General features: G+C 36.3%; 4 protein-coding genes across 4 annotated transcripts; 1 reads left to right on the plus strand and 3 right to left on the minus strand.

Moving 5' to 3' along the window:
* Positions 1 to 485: 485 nt before the first annotated feature.
* LOC124214033 (uncharacterized) lies at positions 486 to 11,233 on the minus strand. The gene is made up of 6 exons (XM_046615993.2): positions 10,947 to 11,233; positions 6,789 to 7,811; positions 6,324 to 6,501; positions 5,926 to 6,219; positions 4,984 to 5,226; positions 486 to 3,784 (listed from the first exon to the last, which is right to left on the minus strand). The coding sequence occupies exons 2-6, from the start codon at positions 7,808 to 7,810 to the stop codon at positions 1,847 to 1,849; spliced, it is 3,675 nt and encodes a 1,224-aa protein (XP_046471949.1). The 5' UTR covers position 7,811; positions 10,947 to 11,233; the 3' UTR covers positions 486 to 1,846.
* Positions 11,234 to 11,551: 318 nt separating this feature from the next.
* Positions 11,552 to 15,199, minus strand: hyx (cell division cycle 73 hyrax). Its single transcript, XM_046616000.2, has 4 exons — positions 14,979 to 15,199; positions 12,715 to 13,988; positions 12,371 to 12,512; positions 11,552 to 11,777 (listed from the first exon to the last, which is right to left on the minus strand). The coding sequence occupies exons 1-4, from the start codon at positions 15,107 to 15,109 to the stop codon at positions 11,741 to 11,743; spliced, it is 1,584 nt and encodes a 527-aa protein (XP_046471956.1). The 5' UTR covers positions 15,110 to 15,199; the 3' UTR covers positions 11,552 to 11,740.
* A 107-nt stretch (positions 15,200 to 15,306) lies between these two features.
* LOC124214042 (U3 small nucleolar ribonucleoprotein protein IMP3) lies at positions 15,307 to 17,231 on the plus strand. The gene is made up of 4 exons (XM_046616006.1): positions 15,307 to 15,558; positions 15,717 to 16,031; positions 16,463 to 16,535; positions 16,696 to 17,231. Exons 1-4 carry the CDS (start codon positions 15,422 to 15,424, stop codon positions 16,717 to 16,719), a joined length of 549 nt encoding a protein of 182 aa, XP_046471962.1. The 5' UTR covers positions 15,307 to 15,421; the 3' UTR covers positions 16,720 to 17,231.
* Positions 15,493 to 20,890, minus strand: LOC124214036 (serine-rich adhesin for platelets-like). Its single transcript, XM_046615997.2, has 2 exons — positions 18,319 to 20,890; positions 15,493 to 18,202 (listed from the first exon to the last, which is right to left on the minus strand). The coding sequence occupies exons 1-2, from the start codon at positions 20,793 to 20,795 to the stop codon at positions 16,747 to 16,749; spliced, it is 3,933 nt and encodes a 1,310-aa protein (XP_046471953.2). The 5' UTR covers positions 20,796 to 20,890; the 3' UTR covers positions 15,493 to 16,746.
* Positions 20,891 to 20,922: the final 32 nt, after the last annotated feature.

Here is a 20,922-nt window from a genome sequence, read left to right on the forward strand (position 1 = left end):
TGCCAGCGGATCCGTCAACAGCTGCGTAAAGTCGAAACAAATACCGGCCGGCTCGACCGCTTCGTTTAATCTGACCACCTATCGCATTTGAGAATTGAGATCAGACAGAGTTTATACGTTCTTCGTTGCTGATTCTGCGGCCTGTTTAACGCTACGCTACATCGGTTAACGTTCAAAACACGACCTTGGCCGTCGTCGTTCCGCACTTCAGACTCGATAGCGGACTCAAGTTCGCGCGCTTTTGTTATCAGCTCCGCCGATAACAAACTGCGCGAAGTACGCATTTTTTTTTTAACAAATTATGCGCTAACTTCTTTACGCGTGTGTCTTGTGTTGATAATCTTGATAGAGATGAATATTGAGTTGATAATTAATAATATTCCAGTTTCTTTGACTCGAATGAAATCAATGTGGGAGTTTGTAATTGAACAGTAGTAGGAGTAAAGATTATGCCAGAAACTAGACGTATAGTTGTACTTGTCTTTTAATTACTTTTTTCTAGATAATAAAATTAATACAATAAATTTACACGTTTATTTTTAGTTTAGTGTGATATATCATATCATAGGATTAGGTAATGCGCGTAGCGAATATAACATCTAATTTGCATGATAATTATTATAGGTATAATGTGTATACTATGTTTTTAATATAAAAAATTATACCGTTTATTAACAAAATTTGGTATCCGTATAATCACTGCGCAATATTTGGCGTACATTAACACTAGTAATTTATTATTCACCTCCTCGTAAAAATTGTTATTTATAAATTAATAATACAGTATACTTCTGGCGGTCACCGCGGGCGAGTATTACGAAAAATTACACGGGAGTAACATTGATTAATTATAAGTACAATTCACGAATTGACTACAATTACATCACGGCTATCGCAAGCTATCATACACGTCTAAAAATTAGTTATCGTTACGTGAATAATAAACACAGATCTCTGTGGTATTCTTTCAATTACATGATACTATCTCTATATACATAGCTAAATAGAAAAATTAATTTGCGTTAGAAAAGTACTATGCGGGATATTCGGCTAATTCTGGGTAACAGAGAATTCAATATTCGTGATAATTTGTATAATTACAATTATAAATAATTACAACAGCCTTGATCAGATCTAAAGGACGTCACTGAATGATTTTGTTCTTAAGGCGTTTTCACTTCAAATACCGTGATTACCGTTTCATTTATTGCTCAGGGTCGCCATTGTTGTAATAAGTTTGTATAAAAATATCCCATCTAGCAATTACGTAGGTGGAGTTTTTCTTGAGCAAAACAGACAGCTACTCGTTGTATGCATACAGTAACCAGTTAAACGTGAATTAGTACCCTATCGCTTCTCTCTGTAACCCAGCGGAGGTAAAGCCTCAAGTCTTTGGGACTCTTGTATATTACATTGCTATTCACCTAATTCCCTACACTCCCATACTCTTTAATGATTAATCATCAATTCACGTTGGAGTATTATGCTGTATTATAGTTTTATGAGGGAAGAATATAAAATAAATCTATTTAAATGCATTTGGCATGTTTTGGTTCCTATATATTTTCTGTCAGTTTTGAAATTAAGATATCTAAATAAATAAGTTATTTTAACACAAAAAATACTTCCACATCGTGACCTTAATCCAAATCGGCCTTACAAGCATTTATACGCATACGTCATTAAAAAATATTCATTCTACCACATTCCTATGATTCCTAGTCAATTCGAACTCTAAAACATTCTTTTTCTTTTCTTGAGTCATATACGTAATTTGAGATACTTTATGCCTATTAGGTCACCCCTAATCGAGATCGTTTTTAATGAACTGTCGATATATTAATTATTACGACTTTTTAACTAATTTCGTCTGTGTTGGTTTAACGTTAACGATGCCTGGTTTTATATGAATACTTTGTTTGTTGGACCTATTCCTGCTGGCTGCCGTTGTCGTTTGCAAAACGGACTTTCTATTCTTTACATCCTTTCTTGTGCTCGAGGTAATTGTCTCTGTGATATTTTTTTCAAAATCTGCTTGACGGCTACCCAACTGTGAGATACTTTCGTTTACGAGTTTTTTTGTATTCTTTGCATCCTTACCATCACTACTGTAATTTTTTCGCGAAGGCTGCGGTGTATAATACAAGCTATACCTTTTCGATTTGTTCGAATGTTTTTGTTTTACATCGTGTAGCTCATCAGTGGAACTAGACTTCTTATTTTTCGTCACGTACTCACTACTCGACGTTTGATTAACTCTTTCATCAACATCCTTCCCACCTTGCATCCTTCTACCCACGTGTGGAGTATGACAGCTATATCTTTTATTTCTATGAACTTCATTCCTTGCTGAACTGAGTTCGTCTGTAGAATTACTGACATGGGATGGTTTTTTTTCCCTTCGCTTGACTAAACATTTCTCAGTAACATTTGATGCACTTTCCTGACTTTTGCTAATTTTCTGTGACTGGTTAGAATTCTGTATTTTTTTGGTTGATTTAGAAATACTGTATTCCGACGGAGACTGGATACGACTTGAATTTATAACATTTTTTTTATCGTCTGTGCTAGAATTAGGACACCTTTCTCTTTCGCCAGTTTTATCTGACGATTTCGCTTCATAGATCCTATCACTCTTAGTGAATTTGATGAACTGAACATTTTCAAAGCTATCAGTGGACTCGATACTGTGAGAAGAGTCAGAACTCTGACAAAGAGCTGACCTTGCAAATTGTATATTGACGAAACTATCTGAAGTTTCAATATCATTATCAGAGCTCGATTTTCCATCGTAATTGGACCTGGTACTTAAATCTACGGTATCTACATGTCTAGTCTTAGCAAACTTTGTGAATTTTGATGCATTGTTGTTTGAAGTTTGTGGCGCTTTATTCCAACTGATTTTAGAACAAGTTTGTTTTCCACTATACCGTGTACTCATTGGAGAAATACCGTTATTTGAAATTTCCGAGCAGTCCGAAGAGTCGCGATGCGTCGATTTTAATGATTCAAGTTTTTCGACAGACTTAGCATGAGTACTTTTCCGTACACGTACTTTTTTATTCTCTTCGATACTACTTCCACTACCATACTTCTGCCGCTGATTAGAAGATTTCGATCCAGCACTAATTCTCCCGCGGACGTCAGACAATGAATGTCCATTCCTAACAGAGGACGAACGACTGTTTGATTTTAATTTAGGACTTTCATTGCGTGTTGCAATTTCTGACATAGAGCTACCGCAATTCCTCTCTTTGGCAGTCAATTTTCCATTTTTATTGTTCGAACTAGGGTGGATTGAAGCACCGTTCGTCGATGGTACAGAATTTAGAGCTGAATTTGGTCTTTCTTTGATATCGGCATCACTCATCTGACCTATGTTATTCATTAAATCATGCATCGATTTTGTCATTGCTCTAATGTCTTCCAAACAGGCAGTATCAAGAGACTGTGGTTCATTGGCATTACAATATCCATTCAAAAAGTCAATTTCATTGATGTGCGTGTCAGATGCAGACAGAGAAACATTACAGTATGTTTTTTGAGATTTGGGAAAGTCAGACCAGTGTCCTTGAGTAAACACAAAGTCTGACAGAGACGAAGTGGGCGCCACGTAGGCGTATTGACCATCGATTCCTGTGTTATTGCTAGATTCTTGTCTTCTCGTTCCATAGTCATAGCTGAAGTCATACGTGGCTTGTCTTATCGGCTTACGCTGCTTATGCCAGTATTGCTCCGCCGGTTCTGCAGCTGCTGCAGTGGCCTGCTCGCCTCCTAAAAAGCTCTGTTAGTGTACAGAGACCAAACAAAAGAAAATACCGCTACAGATACAACAAACCACTACAAAAGCTGCTGCGAGGAACTTGCGCTGCGTGATTTGCACGATAGAAGCGAATCACAACCAAGGATCAAATTAACGGTTTCTTACGTAAGCAGTTTACGAAGCTGGGCTGTCTATCTCAAGAAAGGGTATACTGGCAAACAAAATACATGTTATAAGCTGCAATAAATTATACATAAAGTGCAACTACCAAAATAACACCTCTTTCTCATCTTAAACAAAAAAAAGGAAGCAAAAAACCCAAATTTCTGCGCAATTTACAAGATAAATAGAAAAGGGTTTCATTTTCGTAATTCGAAATACGTAGAATACGATGTTTCACTAATGAAGAATCTGTTGCAGGCGGACCAGTCTTAGAGAAAATCCCTGATATAACTTTCAGTGTATAAAATTTTGTAAATTGTAAGGTGGTCAGCTGATGATCACGACAATCTTAATACGACGGGAGAGAATTTACAAATGCGAAGTTTTATAGCATTAAATTCCCCCTGTCAATAATATGAATTGAAATCTGGAAATATGCAATTAATAAATTGAACACAAAAATCGCAATCACGTACTCAATTTATCCCGATTTTTCAGTATTTTCTGTTATCTATCTGAATCTTATTACACCTACACCCTCGGAGAATACTCCTATATACCTCACATTTAGTTTACGCACCAAGATTGTATGTCACTTTATTTATATTTTGAAACAGATAAGCTTGAAGTACTATATAATCTGAAATCAAGTAGTGCGAACATCTAATAATACAAAGCTAAGAAATGTGCCAATAAGTGCAAGGTAATAAAATGGTATCCAGTTCAAAGTTCGTTGCAACAGAGCCCAGCGTACACGATAGTAAGAGATGATAATGAGAGCAAAAGCTGTACTCGAAATGAAACTATTGAATCAAGCTACTAACCAACAAAATACTGAAATTTTATGTGTCCGATTAGATATAAATATAGCTGCGTATATACAGAACAGAACCTATCACTGGAATCAACCATTCCTAGCACCTTTCTTTTTACTACAACCGAAACGGGCGTTTAGGGCTGCAAAGAAGTAACCTACAGGTATGAGTTTTCAGGCATGCAAATATGAACTATTATACCCGGTAAATCTAATTATAAAAAGCATATGAGTAAAAAATTACCGCGAGCCATGGATGGTCCAGAACATCTTCGGCGCTAAATCTCAGCTCCGGTTGCACTTGGAGCATATTCGATATCAGCTGTTTGGCTGATTCGGATACAGAGTCCCAGTACGGCGCTGTGTACTCGTAATGACCACTCAAAATACGCTCAAACAGCTCCTCCTGCTCATTTTCGGGAGACACAAACGGTGGAAAGCCACACAACAGAATATACATAATTACGCCAGCAGCCCACACGTCAATCTGTGAATAACAAAAAGTAGGCATTCAACTTTTGCATCGAAAATTAACTTTATTTATTCTTATGAATATTTCTAATATAAAACGTAGGCAGATTATGATATGGTTATAAATATTTATAGTCAGAAAAGAATAAGTCATACAGAGGAAATGATCAGGTTGGTGTCAATGACTCAAGCTAATTATAAATCTCATCCAAGTAAAATCACCAAGTGTCTTTTAGAGTAATTAAAAAAACAATAATTCAAAGAAACTTTGCCTGTCTTTACAATTGAAATTGACAGAATTTACCACCAAAATCCACACGGGTATTTACAAATATTTTCCACCCTCAAGTATAAATAAAATAAATAAACGATATTGTTATTCATGTGAATTTCAAGTACATATACCCAAGAATATATATAGGAATATATCGAGCATAAGAAGTTTACAGTTTAACCAACACATAAATGGAAACGCAGCTGACTTGTGACAAAATTAGTAGGTGTAACCGTAGGAGGAAAGTTGTCTATCCATATCTGTCTATATGTTCCCAAGTAGCTCACACAGGCCATCAGCATTCCATAATCTGTTCATTGCTCCGTTTATTTTCGAAATTTAAACCAATTGAAACAACCAAATTATTTATACAAATGGATGCGTAAATTTCATAAGATATTCATATTTCGAGGAATAGAAAAAAAAATCCGACACACTTACCTTTAATCCGTAGCCAACTTCAGCAAGTATTTCAGGAGCAACATAGGTAGGGGTTCCGCAAACCGTGTATAAAGGTTCCCTGACGAGTTGTGCAAGACCGAAATCTCCCAACTTCAAACATGTTACACGACTTCCTTCCATCTCGACTAGGAGATTCTCTGGTTTGACGTCACGATGTACTATGTGGTGCGCGTGTAAGTATGCTAGGGCTGATACTAAATGAGTGATCATCACGCTAGCCTCTGCTTCGGAAAATTTCGTAGCAGCAGCTATTGCATCAAATAGATCACCACCCTGATAAAAAATAAGTTTTAGTTTAGGAAACAAGTCACCTAAAGGAATGTAGTTCTAAAAATGATGGAAGGAAAACAATAGTACTGAAACCCGGTTTCCTTTACCTTGACTAACTCCATGACTAAGAACAATTGGTCAGTTGTTTCTTGTTCGGCAATCAAGCTAATTATATTCGGATGACAAACTTGTTTCATTATTGCAATTTCACTGTCCAGCATTGTTCCTTGACCTTGACATTTATATTTATCGATAATTTTCAACGCGTACTCTACCCCAGTTCTCCTGCGAACAACAAAATTTCAAAATGTCAGTGAAATAGATAAACAGAAGACACCAAATCACATTACAGCAATCAGCTTCAGAATGGAACTGAGTACCACGATCACAAATAGATTGTCACGAAGTGAAAACTCTGTAATTGTACAAGTCTACGTTTCAATAAGTGTAAATAAATAATTAAAATTTTTAAGCTTCTCTAGTATGTCTATGTAATAAAAAAATTTATACTATTATACAAGTAGAAACACGAGTAAAGGCAAGAAAAAGCCCAATGTCATTATGAAACTCACCTCTGGATACAGTGCCGCACAACAGCAAAATTTCCATCTCCAATAACATGTCCAGCTACAAAATGCATTCTGAGGGGTAGTGGTAGTTGTACAAAAACAGGACTTGGTGTTCTGACTTGTGGTATGCTGAGAGCTTTCTTTCCTGATTTCTTCGGCATTGGAGGCATGGGACCCCCATATCTCTTGGTCAGGCCATGGCCTCTCCTAAAGCTTTGAACAGCTTTGGATTCCTCAAAGTCAAGTTCGAAATCTTCCTGAGTCAATTTGTCTGTACCATAAGCCAAGAAAATTTCCTCATTTTGAAAAAACTGTTCCAACGTTGTGACCTGAACACCACTCAAAGTATAAACTTTTCTCACAGCACCAGAATCTAACTTAACTGCTTCTGTGATCGCTTCTAAAGCGTGCTCAAGACTCGGAGCATTTCTTTTGTTCAACAAGAGCCGCAGCACCCTGCGAGGTTTTGTTCCATGCCTAATCAACGTCACAATTTTGGCCTGAACATAGATAGGAACAGAAGTAGTCAGGCGACCGGTTCCAGCCGGTGACTGCGGTAGTCCAGATAGCGAGCTGCCCCTCCGAACTTTTGATGCAGAATATTCGACTTTTTTGAAAGTCTCACCTTGTCCAGAGCAAACGTAACATTTTCCATCCTCCAAATCGCCGACACTTACCACTTTCCTTCCATCCATTGTGTAAATGGCTCTAACTCCATTGGGCAATGTTACATTTGAAATTAATGCTCTTGTCAAATCCGTTGCCAAACTGTCAAAGCTCCTATATCTTTCAGGGGTCACTGCCATTACTACACCGGTATAGAATTTGTCTCCGTTGCGAAAAAAACGGACGCGTTTCGCCTTCTTTGCTGGTGGTGTTCGAAGCAGATTCAACGAGTGCCGTGATGTTACATCAAGCAAGCGTTCTTCCAATGTCACATTTGTCATAGCGCCTACTTCACCTCCTCCAGAGAGACTACTGCCTCCCGACGGCGAGACACCCCGACTCAACGGTTCCTCCATCATCCTGCGTTTCAAACAATCAACTTTTAACTATCACATAATATATTCATTTATAATATATTCTATCTTTAAGACGTTTTACCAGTTACAAAAACACAATATAACAAAAATCTTGAATAACAATAGGACTGCGATGTTGTTCACAAATTTCAAGATTCCACCAATTTACCATTTCTGACTAACGCACGCATAGTTATATCATCAGGAGTGATATGTATATGATGTACGAAACTCTGTGCAACAGCTGGTTTGAACACAACATAATAAACAATAGATCGGTGTGGATTGCATTTATTTCGACAAATCAAGCTTCTTTATAAATGTTGATAGTTCTCCCTAATGTTGACCAAAAATCGTATCACTGTCCAGGGCTCGTTATCACAATTAGCAGTCGCCAATCGCGCCAAATTCAGTAAAATGAAACATAAATACAGACTCGCCGACTGCACTATCTTTTACCGCAAACAGAAACCTACCCAGCAAAAATATAAACACATATTGCCCCACTCTCACGATGAAATTCAGCATCCCACAAGTTTTATCAGTCTACAGATTTTTAGAGCTTTCACTTAAGTCTTATATCAATACGATCGATGCACAAAGAGCCAAAATATACTAGTTCTGATATTTACAACGTCGACGAAATCGTCACTTCGATCAAGAATTTTCGCCGACTTTCAGACCTCGTTTTAAAACTGTATGGTATTTTTCTAAAAAGGCCTGCCAAGCACCACTTACTAATTTTATTTTTTTTCTTAGGACTTTCATCAGTGTATGAGTTGTTTTATTATTTATTCATACTTAATTATCATTTGTAGTTGGATAAGTTTAGGGTCGGTCTGACCCCAGTGTGATTCCAGAGAGATGTGGAAGCTAAGGGTTGAGTTTCAATCCTGCTTTCATTGTGCATTGACAAACATATACTTGGCAGTAATATGTGATTTCATTATTTTTTTATAAAGGACGAGGACACATGTTTAATGTACTTGGTGAAAGGTTTTTGCACCAAGGTGCTTTTTGGTTGATAATTCAATTTTACATTCTCAACAGAAAGTCACGCGATGACAAAATGACAATTTAACTGTACATGGTACTTTAATTTTTCCCATGACTATTTCTTACTAGTAACATTATTGAATACATTGACAAGACCTGACTCAATCATTTGAAGCGATAATATATTTGAGAGAATTCCATTGCTTGTTCCTCATTTTAGATTAATTTTAAGCTATAGGGCACATCATGACGCACCTTTGTCGTGTCGAAAGTCTGAAGAATGTTTAAAAATTTCAAAATTCCAATTACCATTTATAATAAATAAATAATTGACACTTCGAAAACTATAATTTCCTCTACTATCCCAGCTGTGTAATTAAACTATACGCCTCTGCTACATAAGAAGTAAGGCAACACGATATTGGGCAACTTATCATTACACGTTGGTTAGAAAGGTTCACTTTATAAAATATATTTAATAAAGGTTCAGGAAAAGTAATTATTTGTAATTTTTGTCTTTTTCATAAGCAGATACAAATGTTTATAACAACAACTAAAGTGCTAGAGAATATACACAATATTAATTTGGTTAAAAAATGAGTAGCTTGGACTCTGTGGTTTAATATGATAAGTATTCTTATTAATAGCACAATTGCTGAAGTTATAACCATTCATTTCATTTTCAGTTTTTATTTATCGTCAAACTATTTTCCCCAAGTTTTGCCTAATAAATCATGTTTCAAATTATAACAATTGCTGTCTCACGTCAATAAAAAGTTTTGCTGAAAACCCCTTGTTTTATTTATTTACTTGATACCAAGCAGTTCTTTTGCTGCAATAATTTGTATCCAAATAAAGCAGTACGATATATATCAAGACAATATATAGCCTCGAGTTACTTTGCATTGTGAATTGAAAACTTTACTTGTATAAGAAATAGCTGATGGTTTAATTTGCAACATTTTTCTTACCTGTATATGTTTTCTATATTTTCACGGATAAAAATATTAATAAATAAAGAGCGAAGCCGCGTCGACACACAAAGGATGGAGTGATTATATATAAGCAGGACTGAATAACGGAGAAATAAAAGTTTAAAGTATTGTGTTACATTGGTGAACAGGTAAGCAAGAGTTGAAAAGCAAAAGGGGAATGAACTTTAAGCAACTACGATTACAACACTGGATTATTTTTAGCCATCAATATAAAGTGTGTTAGGAGAGTAAATAATTCAAAAAAAGTGGTAACACCATAGTATCATAGGTAAGTGGTTAAACTATATCTGTTACCACCCTCAAATTCCAGAGCTAATCCCATAGCTTTAAAACTTTATGACTCTGAGCATACATATTGTACGCACACGTAAGTACTGCAATGATGTATAACTGCATAATAGGTAATCTGTGTACAAAGGGTACACTGTAATTGCAAATCAGTATGCAAAACATGCTAAAAGCGTGACTAATATCAGCCAAAACCCGACAACACCATTGAAAAGAGAGGGAGATATAACGATAAGATCTGAACTACACGTAGATATAGGTATACCGTACATGCTCTGTGTGTATAAATATCATACCTATAGGTATGCACAGGGTACAACTCGTGGGAGGAGGAGGGGAGGGGCTGGCGCGTTAAGAGAGGGTGGTACAATGACCCACGGTAACAGCAATTAAACTGTTTCAAAGTGTATGTTTAAACTTGGGATAATAATTGCGATAATCGTTAACGGTCCAAGTTGCAGCACCCTGTACGTGGATTAATTTATACGGTAATTTTCACAGCTACGAATCCCGGCACTACATCACTAGGCGAAGAATCAAGCAATCTCACCGCAAATATATTCATGCAAATATCGTTGAACCCGCGCAGGATCACCGGTCACAATTTTACACGTTATAGAAAAATCAAATGTATATACCGACCGATTAGTATAACATATAAAGAGAACGAGGCAGCTCTGACAGATCGTGCGACGAAGGATTTTCTAACCTACAGATTCGGTCTAATCCTTTACGCAGCACACTCAATATATACAGATGTAAGACCTCGGGTTGTTACTCGGCTCGCTGTCGTGTCAAGAATCGTTCCACTGGTCATGACGAAGGAGAAATAAAGAAATGATTAAAGTACGGTGGTTCACCTGTCTCGCTGCAACTGACGACGGCTGGATTGATAAAATACGTTGACTGAAACGGCAGAAATGATTCACTACTGGCCTGACATATTTTCAAGGAATTGAAACTTCACGCTTCAACGGACTTGTTACTCAACTACAGGATAAACACTCCTATATTACGTTACAGCACCCACGCGATCTTTTATTTCCGTTGAACAGATTGATTTCTTCGCCGCACAAATCCCGTAATCACGCACCACGATCTTCCTCCGAAGGCAGACTGCGATCCAATAAATCTTGTAAAGTAGGCATGTAGATACGTACCTACATAACATACATAGGCGTAAGCCACGCGTAAACGAAAACACAGCGGCTGGCCGGAGGGGGATAGGAGGAAAAAATGGCAGACATATTGAGACCACGGGCTGAGACCTCACACCACATGCTTAGCCGGAAACTAACCATTCGGAAGTATGAAAACATTCACGTTTTATCATGGAAAAGAAAATTTTTCCGAATAAAAAAAATCATCACCACTGCAAATAACTGAATATTTATCGTTATACACAACCGTACTATTTATAAACATATAATATTTCCATTTTTTCAATCTATATTTCCACATAATATTCATGTACTCATTTTATTCATTTTTATACCAATATTTACACTTGATAATGCTATTCTCTTTTTTTTAACGATTATAAACCGTATTAGTCATGATATACAAACTTAATATATGTGCATGCGTATGCTGTGTGGATGATTGTGTCATCTATATATTACAAGCTGCTTAGAGCACGATTCATGTTCAGTTATTAAAATCGCAGATGTGGTTTATTCTTGATCATATGCCTGAAACAGAAATAAAACCATTATGACACCGTATATCATAAATTAGAAAGTCAACAGCTTAGAGGTCTTTTTACCTATTGGAGACCAGAAATCTTACGCTCGGAATTTGATCTACTTCTAGTTCTCTCTTGGTATACAAAAAGTTGGTAAAAAAAAGTTAGCTGCTCTATGCCTTTTCTAATCCGTTCATTCCTCCAAACTATTATCTATTACTAAACTACACTGCTCAACTGTCAAGTCAATTAAACCACTATGCAAGTGAAGTTCGATGTTTAAACAAAGTTGGTAAAACTGGTCCTCATACATACAACTTTAGAGAAAATTGCTGGCTGATATTTGACAGTAGGATAGGATTAATAATAATAATAGTAATAATAATAAAACTTTGGAAGAACACGGAAGTTTGACAACACACATGCTGTAACATATTTCAAATAAATGTAAAAATGATCTGAATGCTAAGACAGCTTTTTTCCTTACAGAAAAATTAGGCAAATAAAAAAAAAAAAAAAATAATAACCGTCGGAATTATTGATATTCTTTAATCGCAAAAAGTTATGAACTTCGCTATTTTGTACATAAATTGATCTTACTTGTCCAATTGCTCCCAGAAGACCATCAATGCTGCTCTATCTAAATGCCTCTTGGTGCGACTCAGTTCCACAACAGTTACTGCCCACTTGGCAACATTTGCATCTAGCTTCATTTCGTCGTATTTCAAATGAAAGGCACAAACTGAAATTATATTAGTAAAAACATATAAAACTTGATCAGGCATTTTTATGAAAAGCAATAATATAAAAACTATTTGAATTCTCCAACCACCAAATGAAAAAAAGTTTGGGTGACAAAAACTTAATTACAGAATAAAACTACAGGATCTCTCACGTATCCAAGTGACATTGACCAGTAATGTAGATATATTGAATTGTCTTACTTTTTGAAAATATCTCGACAGGATTTCCGTCGTAAGGCCAACCTTTGAACTGCCATGCAGGACCCATAACAAACACCGCAACGACTCTCTCCCAGTCTGCATTGGTCAACTTTTGGGGATTATCAACAACTCTATAAGGAACAGTGAGACCACCATCTTTTCTTCGCTGAAGAAGAATCTCATTCTCCCTTTTACCACCTTGTGCTCGCTTTTCCTCGTTGCTAACATACTTCAATTCTTGCAATACTTCTTTGGCATTGTACATCGTTATAAGAGATGTAGTTGCACTGGGTATAATTATTATGGGTGTTCTACTTGGTCTTTTATTCTGAGCTGCTTGTTGTGGAGTCAGTTTTGCAGCAGATGCAGGAAGTAATCCGGAGCTTGGTGTAGCAGCAGGATTGACTGTGGGCTTTCTTATTGCGGGATTGGTACCTTCAGTCACAGATTTTAGCGTCATACCATGATAAGTCCCCATTGTGTCGATTTTGAATCCCTCAGTTTCTTCTTTTTGACGAATAAATCTTTCCTGGTCATAACGATTGTAAACTGCTGGTTGTGGCAATGGGCGCATAGGTGTAGACCTTGGCGTAACCATTGGTGCGGGTATTGCAGGCCCTTTTTGCATCCTGCCTTCTTCTCTGGCTTTGATACTTTGAAGTATGGCAAATATGTTCTTGGCAAACATTTTACCTGCACTTTGAAGTATCGTTGCTCTAGTTCTCCACTGTCTTTCTCTAGATACGATGTCCTTAGTATCATCGACATCCATGTCTAGTATAACACGCAAATCCGAACCCATACCAATGTCGTCATTTTCCTTGATTGTAGTACGCTTTTTTGCCAAACGTTTAGCTTTGATTGCAGCAATTTTCTCAACAGACATTGCCTCTGAAAGAGATTTGATATTGTCGACTGTCACAGAAGCTTCTTTTGGCGCATCCAGTCGCGCTGCCAATTGTTCCTTCACCTTCTGAACATGTGTCTCTTCAAAACGTGGCTTCTTAGAAAGTCCCGCATCTAGCCCATCTTCGGCAGTTCGTTTTACTTGTGTTGGTATTTCCAATGGAGCTGATTTATCTATGGAGGCTGAGGTGGCTGTTTCACCATTAAGGTAAGCCAGCAGATCTTTTCTGTCCGGACGGCGCACCACAGGTATATTCTCTGCGGCGGCTTGCCGCACATACACTGGATGCGTGAGTTGAACATGTTTCAATAAAAACAAAAGGCATTCAAGAGTATAGTACTCCTTAGGTGTGCCTTCCTTTCCGGATCTGCAAAATGTAAGCAGAAAACTGAAAATTTCACAACCAAACAATTACAAGGACTACAAAATATATGTCGATTCGTAGACAAACCCAAAAACTAACATGCAATTGAAATCTTACCACTTTGTAATATAAAAAAAATTAAATTCATGACATTTCACATTTTGACAACGATCAAGCTATTATCTTATATTTCTTATTTGCGTTTCGTTATGTCACTGAAGTTTCATGTCTCGCTGACTCGTTTGATGCAAGTGAAATCGAGATATAAACATTGCGCAATTGTTTTGGATAATTATAAATGTAGGTAATTGTTTACAGCTTCATTTTACATTTCATAGTGTTCAAATCTATGATTATGCAATAATAAATTTAATAAACATGTTTTGTTTATTTTGCGATTCGCTGGAGAAAAAGTATGTGAGAAGGTATAATGATACCTCTTTTTTCACATCGTGGATTACATTTGAACATTCATCAACAATGTATGATATCTGAATGCTAGTAGAAATCAAGTTTGAAATTTGTGAACAGCAGAAAATCTTATCGTATCTCCGTAGAAATTTCACATTTGATTCGTTCGTAAATTCCAAAATACATCGTCAGCTACGTCGATGTACAAAAAGAAAATCTTCATAATAAATAGGAGGAAGCACTTAAACTTTACTGCGTTTGTTTGCTACATTTACTCAATGTATCAGAGCGTGTTTGCATCACACGAAAAGACTTCACCTTATTATACGTGTACAAATTTGTTGAGAAATGGCCCGCGTTGAATTTCATCCGCCACTGAAGTAACCAGTTCTTAAAATATCGGTGAAGAATAAGGATTGTATAACACTGATTTCAGTCAGCTACACATGAATGCAATATGAAAACTTAAATAATCTTTGTGCCAAAAAAAGCAAAACGACGAGCCTGATTTTTGGTTGTAGTTTGCCCAGATTGGAAAGTAGTATAAGAAATATAATGAGATTTTTTGGATGAGATCCTTACCCGTATGTCAAATAGTTTGTCTTGACATTTTTTGGCCATGAGAATTCACCAAATATAATTTGGTTTTCACGTTCAATAATTTCCTTTTTATTTACGTTGAATTGGCGAAGCAAACTCAACGGATCCGCCATGGTTGTTTACCGTGACGGTTTCGTTCCGCAGTTCCCACCGTCCACCACCGTCCACGCACGCTTTTACTGAGCAGAGAGTACTGAGGTTGTACAGGCCGACTTTGGGTACGTTCGACTGGGTCGCTTTGAGCCACATTGAGCGCTGTGAGCGCCATATCCTATAGCATTTATATGTATATTTATATATGCGCTGAAGCCTGAAGCCGTAAGCGCCCAAGTCGAACGCACCCATTGCTTTCTGCTGAAAACCAGACTCGCGTGTCGACAAAACACACGTGTTCGTGTAAGTCGTGACATTTTTGAATTCGAAAGATGGTTCGAAAATTGAAACATCACGAGAAGAAGTTGCTGAAAAAAGTAGACTTTATTTCTTGGGAGGTAGACAATAACTTGCACGAGATTAAAATTTTGAAAAAATACCGAATCCAAAAAAGAGAAGATTATACGAAGTGAGTTGTCATTTTCAGTATAACCTCCACATGATCGAAATATTCGATACATTTCTCTCCGAGATATTGACATCACCTAAGCTACTGTTTCCTTAAAACTGTTCGTTATGTTTCTAATTTTTAACTTATGTGTACGTATAACAACTACTTTATTTCAGATACAACAAATTATCACGACAAATTCGAGAACTGGCTAGAAAGATCAAGGAAGTAGATGCTGAACATCCATTCAGAATAGAGCAAAGTGCCATGTTGCTGGAGAAATTGTATATGATGGGTCTCATTTCCACTAAGTGGGATTTATCTCTGTGCGAGAAAGTTACAGCCAGCTGTTTTTGTAGAAGAAGATTACCTGTCGTTATGGTTCGTAATAAAATGAGTGAAACCATTAAAATGGCGACAAAGCTAATCGAACAAGCTCATGTACGAGTTGGACCTGAAGTCATTAAGGACCCAGCATTTCTTGTAACAAGGTATATACTTTTTTTTAAATCATTAATATCCTAATTTATTCAAAACAAATTGGCATTATTTTTAAAAATATAATGATATACTTTTCTAATTTACTTAGGGTAGTTGACGGTAGAGTTAATAAATAATACATATTCTATATCAGTTATAACTTACCAGAGTAACTTGAAAGATATTTCTGTGAATACTTTACAGTTTTTCCTGGTTCACATTAAAGATCTTAGAACTAGACAATAATCCTTATTCTATATGACATTTGAGAGACGTAAAGTAATTATTCAGTTTGATATTAAACAGTAAATTTAGTTTTAATCTGTAAATAATAAGACCAAATAAAATTAACTGGTACAAGTATCTATCAATTTTTAAATTTTGCTATCTATCTGAAATTGACATCCCTAAAATGCTAATCGTAATAATTTTCGATTTCCAGAAACTTGGAAGACTTTGTGACATGGGTTGATACTTCAGCAATAAGGAAACATGTATTGGAATACAATGAAATGGTAGGTGTCATGTTCTGGAGCAAGTAATAATATGTCGTTTGTTACACTTTGTGTTGCAAAATCTAAGAAAATGTTCTAATACACAACATTTTTCAACATATTTTGTTACAATTTGTGACAATCATTTATCTAATCAATTGCATGTGCTGTACTGTTTCAGAAAGATGACTTTGAGGGTATATGAACATTCTGATGAAATGCCGCAGAACAATCAATGGCGATATAGTTTTCTGAAACCAGTTTCCTGATCTTTATTACCGTTGTAAAAAACTGCAGTATTATTCAACAGTCGTAGTGGTCTCCCTAGTTTCACGTGGGATGAAGGCAGTGAACAATTACGTGAAGAAATGCTCGGATTTGTTGTATCGCGTATTTCCATGTAATCACTTGTTGAGAATAAATCTTTTGACGGTATTGACAATTTCTCCGGCGAATAAAAAGTGGTATTTTCACGAGCACGCTTTGCATTGTTCACATCATGAATGTTACTTTTTCTCTTCAACTTGTTTGAGATTACCACATTACACATAAGGTGTTGATCTGGTCTTGGATGGGATGAAGAAGGCATTGGAAAGTTTGCATAATAAAAAAAATTTTGGTCGCTTTTTGTACCACTTGATTCTGCGAATTTACTTGTAAATAATGTATTATTTGACACTGATGATTCATCAGGTGAATAAAAAATGTCGTTTTTAACAGTGAGCTGCAAATTTTCTAGATTTTTTCTGTTAGATTGTGCTTTTTGTGTGTTCATGGCTAATATATCATTGACCAATAGTTTTGAATTTTCATTTGATCTAGTTTGCGATTTCGATGGCATTGAAAACTTATAAGAGCGACTTGGATCATTTTTTATACTGCCTAATCCAACGTAATCACCTGACACTGATGACCCTTCATCGGGTACGTAAAAAATTGTGTTTTTATTAGCCAGTTTTGAATGATCCAAGTCACATATGTTACTTTTTCCTTCTTCAACATTTTTGGCTACCGTATTATTGCTAAAAATTGAAGCATTTAAATTTGACTGTGGCATTTCATATCCTGCAGCAATTTGTTGTCGAACTGTTTGATTGTTTTTCGGAACCTTGTTTCTGCTGAACGATATTTCCGGAATGGAACCACTTTCTTGGCCAGAGGAGTGCCATATACTCCTGACATCTGGTTTATAAGTTTTATGATTATTCGAAATTTGCTTCAGGGAGCCAAACATATTCGAGGCATTGTGACGCACAAATGCTTCAGTAATTTGACCATCCTTAAACTTTGTATCCATTTGTTGATTCACAAGTGGAAGGGTATCGTACTTCGATTTATTTGTCGTAGGTACATAAAATTTTTCACGTTTAAGATCTGTTGTTATATCAGTGCATACGCTATTTTCAAGTGTTACCGTGTTCATGGAAGCTCCAGTACTATTAGGCGGATTATTTATGTTGTTAGGAAAATCTTGAGGGATATTTGGAAATGGCATATTCGACGGCGGTACGTAAAATATGTTCTTATTTTTAAGGTCTTTCACTGCATTATTAGAAGTCTGAACATTGGTTTTGGTATTACTAAGGGTCTCACAAATAGTTGCTTCATCAACACTGTCCACATGTGGCTTCAAGTTGTTTTCTGCATGCTCTGCACGAAGCACAGCCCCTACCTTGGAAACTATCGTACTGAAAATGATAATGATGCGATGAGTTTACAATCATGATCAATGTGACAACGTAATTTATTGAACTATCGATCTTTGTCTGCATGATATGTAGGAAAACTAAAATATGCTGCGCACCTAAGTCTGAGTATTTCCTGAAGTAGTATTTTCACGTACTGTCGTCTGTTCTGAAAGGCACGTCTCATTTTATCATAGTCTGGCTCAGGAGCACGATTTGTCACCCAATTGGGCAGTACCAGATCGTTCTTATCCGTAGTAATAATACCTGTCTGTTCAGGTTTGAAGAATATATTCTGTTTGTTTACACCGCCTTCGGTTGTTGCTTTCTTTAATTGGACAACATCTATTTTTGCTGCTTTTACATAAGCTTCTGTTTCAATTGTTTGCAGTTGTGACTCAGACAGCATATCCAAACTAAAATCGCCTGGAGATGTCTGACGGTTTGTATTCCCAATATTCTCATCTTTTGGCGAATCAACATTTGGAAAGAGATTGTCGGTCAAGTTGGAAAGCATCCTCTTTTCTAATGTCCTTTCATCTTCCTTTTCAACCCTATTCAACTTTTCCCTAATCATAAATTCTGTATTCACATTATCTGGTAAATTTATTGTTGCTCCATCAGCATTAATATTAACTGTATTTAAAACAGCTAGTTGCCTGTTTCTTGTTTTTACATTTTCCACACTCAAATTCTGTGAAGTTGTGAAACTCGTGATACTATTATTTATATGAATAGGAACGATTTCTTTCTTTCCAAGTGTGTCTTTTTCTCGTATGGTATCCATCTGTGATTCTATCGAAAGTTCTAAGAAGGAGTTACTTGAAATTTCCAAACCCTTTTCATTTCCGAGCTGTTGATCCCTTAGCGATTCAGAACTTTTCCCTGGATCATCGATAGGATTAACAAGATTGATGGCCTTCACTGTCGTTTCTTCTTCGTTCCGCATAACCTTCAACTGTATGACAGACAAATGTGCGTCGGATTTTAGTGTAGTATCGGTGGATGAACTTTGCATCTCATTATATCCAGTTTTTGAATCAATCGTGGCAACGATGCTGCCTGAGTCTCTGTTAACAGTGATATTGTTCTTTTTTGAATCTTCGTGAATCGGTTGAGTAGTTGAGTTGGCAAGTTGTTGGAGATTCAAATCAACCAACTTTTCTGTAGTGCTTGTATCTCTTATCATTTTGTCATTGAGTGTGCATTGGAGTGAATCATTTCCATTAGTCTCGTGCTGAGGCAATATTTGGAATTTTTCATTAGTGCTTGAGCAGTCAATATTATCATTAGAATCCATGAAATACATTTCTTCAATTGTACTTTGATTAAATGTAGAACTGCTATCTTCTGTGGGAGTATCTTGTACATTCAGATTTTTTGATGGTGTTAATTGTTCTAAGAAAATATCACTACTTTCAAACGAAATGCTTTTACTTGTCCTGTACGTTTGTGCAAAGTCCATACCCATCTCTCCTTGTTTTATGTCTTCTAATTTTTCAAAGTCAGTTTGAAGTAGCACAGAAAACTGTTGTGAATTTTCTGTGTTTACTTTATCGTTATTCCAGTCATCAAGACATTTGTTTTTTGACTGCCTCAAAGTAAGAGCATTACTGACATTTTCGTTACATTTTATAATCTCTGGAGAATGGTTGCCTTTGATGAAGGGTATCAGTCCAAACCCTTCAATCAAATTTGACATAAATTTGTCAGGTAGAACAGAAAATTTGTTTCTGCTATCACTCTTACTTCCTGTAAGCTTCACTAGGATGTTATCTTCGGATTTAAACTTTCTTAAACTGTGGAAATGAGTCTTCTTTGATGAAATAAACTCTACCAAACAAGTTTCAGAATTCCATGACATAGTAAGAGATCGTTTACATGTAAATTGGTCCTTGCTTGACTTCCCATTGCAAATCTCAACAGAGTTTTTGGTCAAGGATTGATCAAGTTCCAGTGCTGTCTTTTCCGTTTCATTTAAATACTGTTCAGAAATTTGTGGTCGATTTGATTCTAATAACAAATTAGGTGTAAATGAAGAATTCTGTAAGCCAATACTATGATATGATGAATTTAAAATATTCGGGGAAATATACCCTGTTACACTCTTAGTTTTATCATCACACACAGATTCGGATAAGTCTACGGTTCCATTCATCGCAGGTGAGAAGCTGCTAGTTTCGGACATGGCAAAGTATTCTTGAAACTCCTTTTCCATTTCAACCGAACTATTAATAGCGCGCTCAATATAGCTATTAAGTCTATTCGTGAATTTGCATTGAGAGCACAAGCTTCCTTGGATCCCTGAATTCAAATCAAAACTCTCATTTACTTCCATAATCTGAGCTGGATCATCTATGAGTATCTGGTCAACAGTATTCTTCAGTGTTACTTTTGTAGTGGCGAAACTATCATTTCTTATGTTCGAATTAATACAATTGCTTTCATTCCCATATTCAAATTCATCAAAAATGTTTGAATTCATACTTTTGACATTTTCACGTGCATCCCCAGTTTCCTTACTTATTTTCCCAGTCGATTGTGGCGATCGCGGTGATTTACAGGTTATCGTCAATTCATATTTAGGGTTTGCCATTTCTGACCATCCGTGATTTAAACTATTTGGGACAGGTTCCGTACTGACTATACTGAATACAGAGAGAAACCTAACAGAATCCAAATTTCTTCGCTACTGTTGATCAGTTTCGTAACGCTGCACAGAT

This window comes from Neodiprion pinetum, chromosome 3 (assembly GCF_021155775.2).
Source record: "Neodiprion pinetum isolate iyNeoPine1 chromosome 3, iyNeoPine1.2, whole genome shotgun sequence".
Classification (NCBI taxonomy): Eukaryota; Metazoa; Arthropoda; class Insecta; order Hymenoptera; family Diprionidae; genus Neodiprion; species Neodiprion pinetum.

Excerpts from the sequence above, each read along its gene's own strand:
- LOC124214033 (XM_046615993.2), bottom strand. The coding sequence starts at position 7,810 with ATGATGGAGGAACCGTTGAGTCGGGGTGTCTCGCCGTCGGGAGGCAGT. Across the intron at positions 6,502-6,788 it reads GTGCGGCACTGTATCCAGAG|GAGAACTGGGGTAGAGTACG; the intron begins GTGAGTTTCATA and ends TGTTGTTCGCAG. Across the intron at positions 6,220-6,323 it reads TAGTCATGGAGTTAGTCAAG|GGTGGTGATCTATTTGATGC; the intron begins GTAAAGGAAACC and ends ATTTTTTATCAG.
- hyx (XM_046616000.2), bottom strand. The coding sequence starts at position 15,109 with ATGGCGGATCCGTTGAGTTTGCTTCGCCAATTCAACGTAAATAAAAAG. Across the intron at positions 13,989-14,978 it reads ACAAACTATTTGACATACGG|ATCCGGAAAGGAAGGCACAC; the intron begins GTAAGGATCTCA and ends TACATTTTGCAG. Across the intron at positions 12,513-12,714 it reads TGTCGAGATATTTTCAAAAA|TTTGTGCCTTTCATTTGAAA; the intron begins GTAAGACAATTC and ends ATATAATTTCAG.
- LOC124214042 (XM_046616006.1), top strand. The coding sequence starts at position 15,422 with ATGGTTCGAAAATTGAAACATCACGAGAAGAAGTTGCTGAAAAAAGTA. Across the intron at positions 15,559-15,716 it reads AAAAGAGAAGATTATACGAA|ATACAACAAATTATCACGAC; the intron begins GTGAGTTGTCAT and ends ACTTTATTTCAG. Across the intron at positions 16,536-16,695 it reads TATTGGAATACAATGAAATG|AAAGATGACTTTGAGGGTAT; the intron begins GTAGGTGTCATG and ends GTACTGTTTCAG.
- LOC124214036 (XM_046615997.2), bottom strand. The coding sequence starts at position 20,795 with ATGGCAAACCCTAAATATGAATTGACGATAACCTGTAAATCACCGCGA. Across the intron at positions 18,203-18,318 it reads CAGGAAATACTCAGACTTAG|TACGATAGTTTCCAAGGTAG; the intron begins GTGCGCAGCATA and ends TATCATTTTCAG.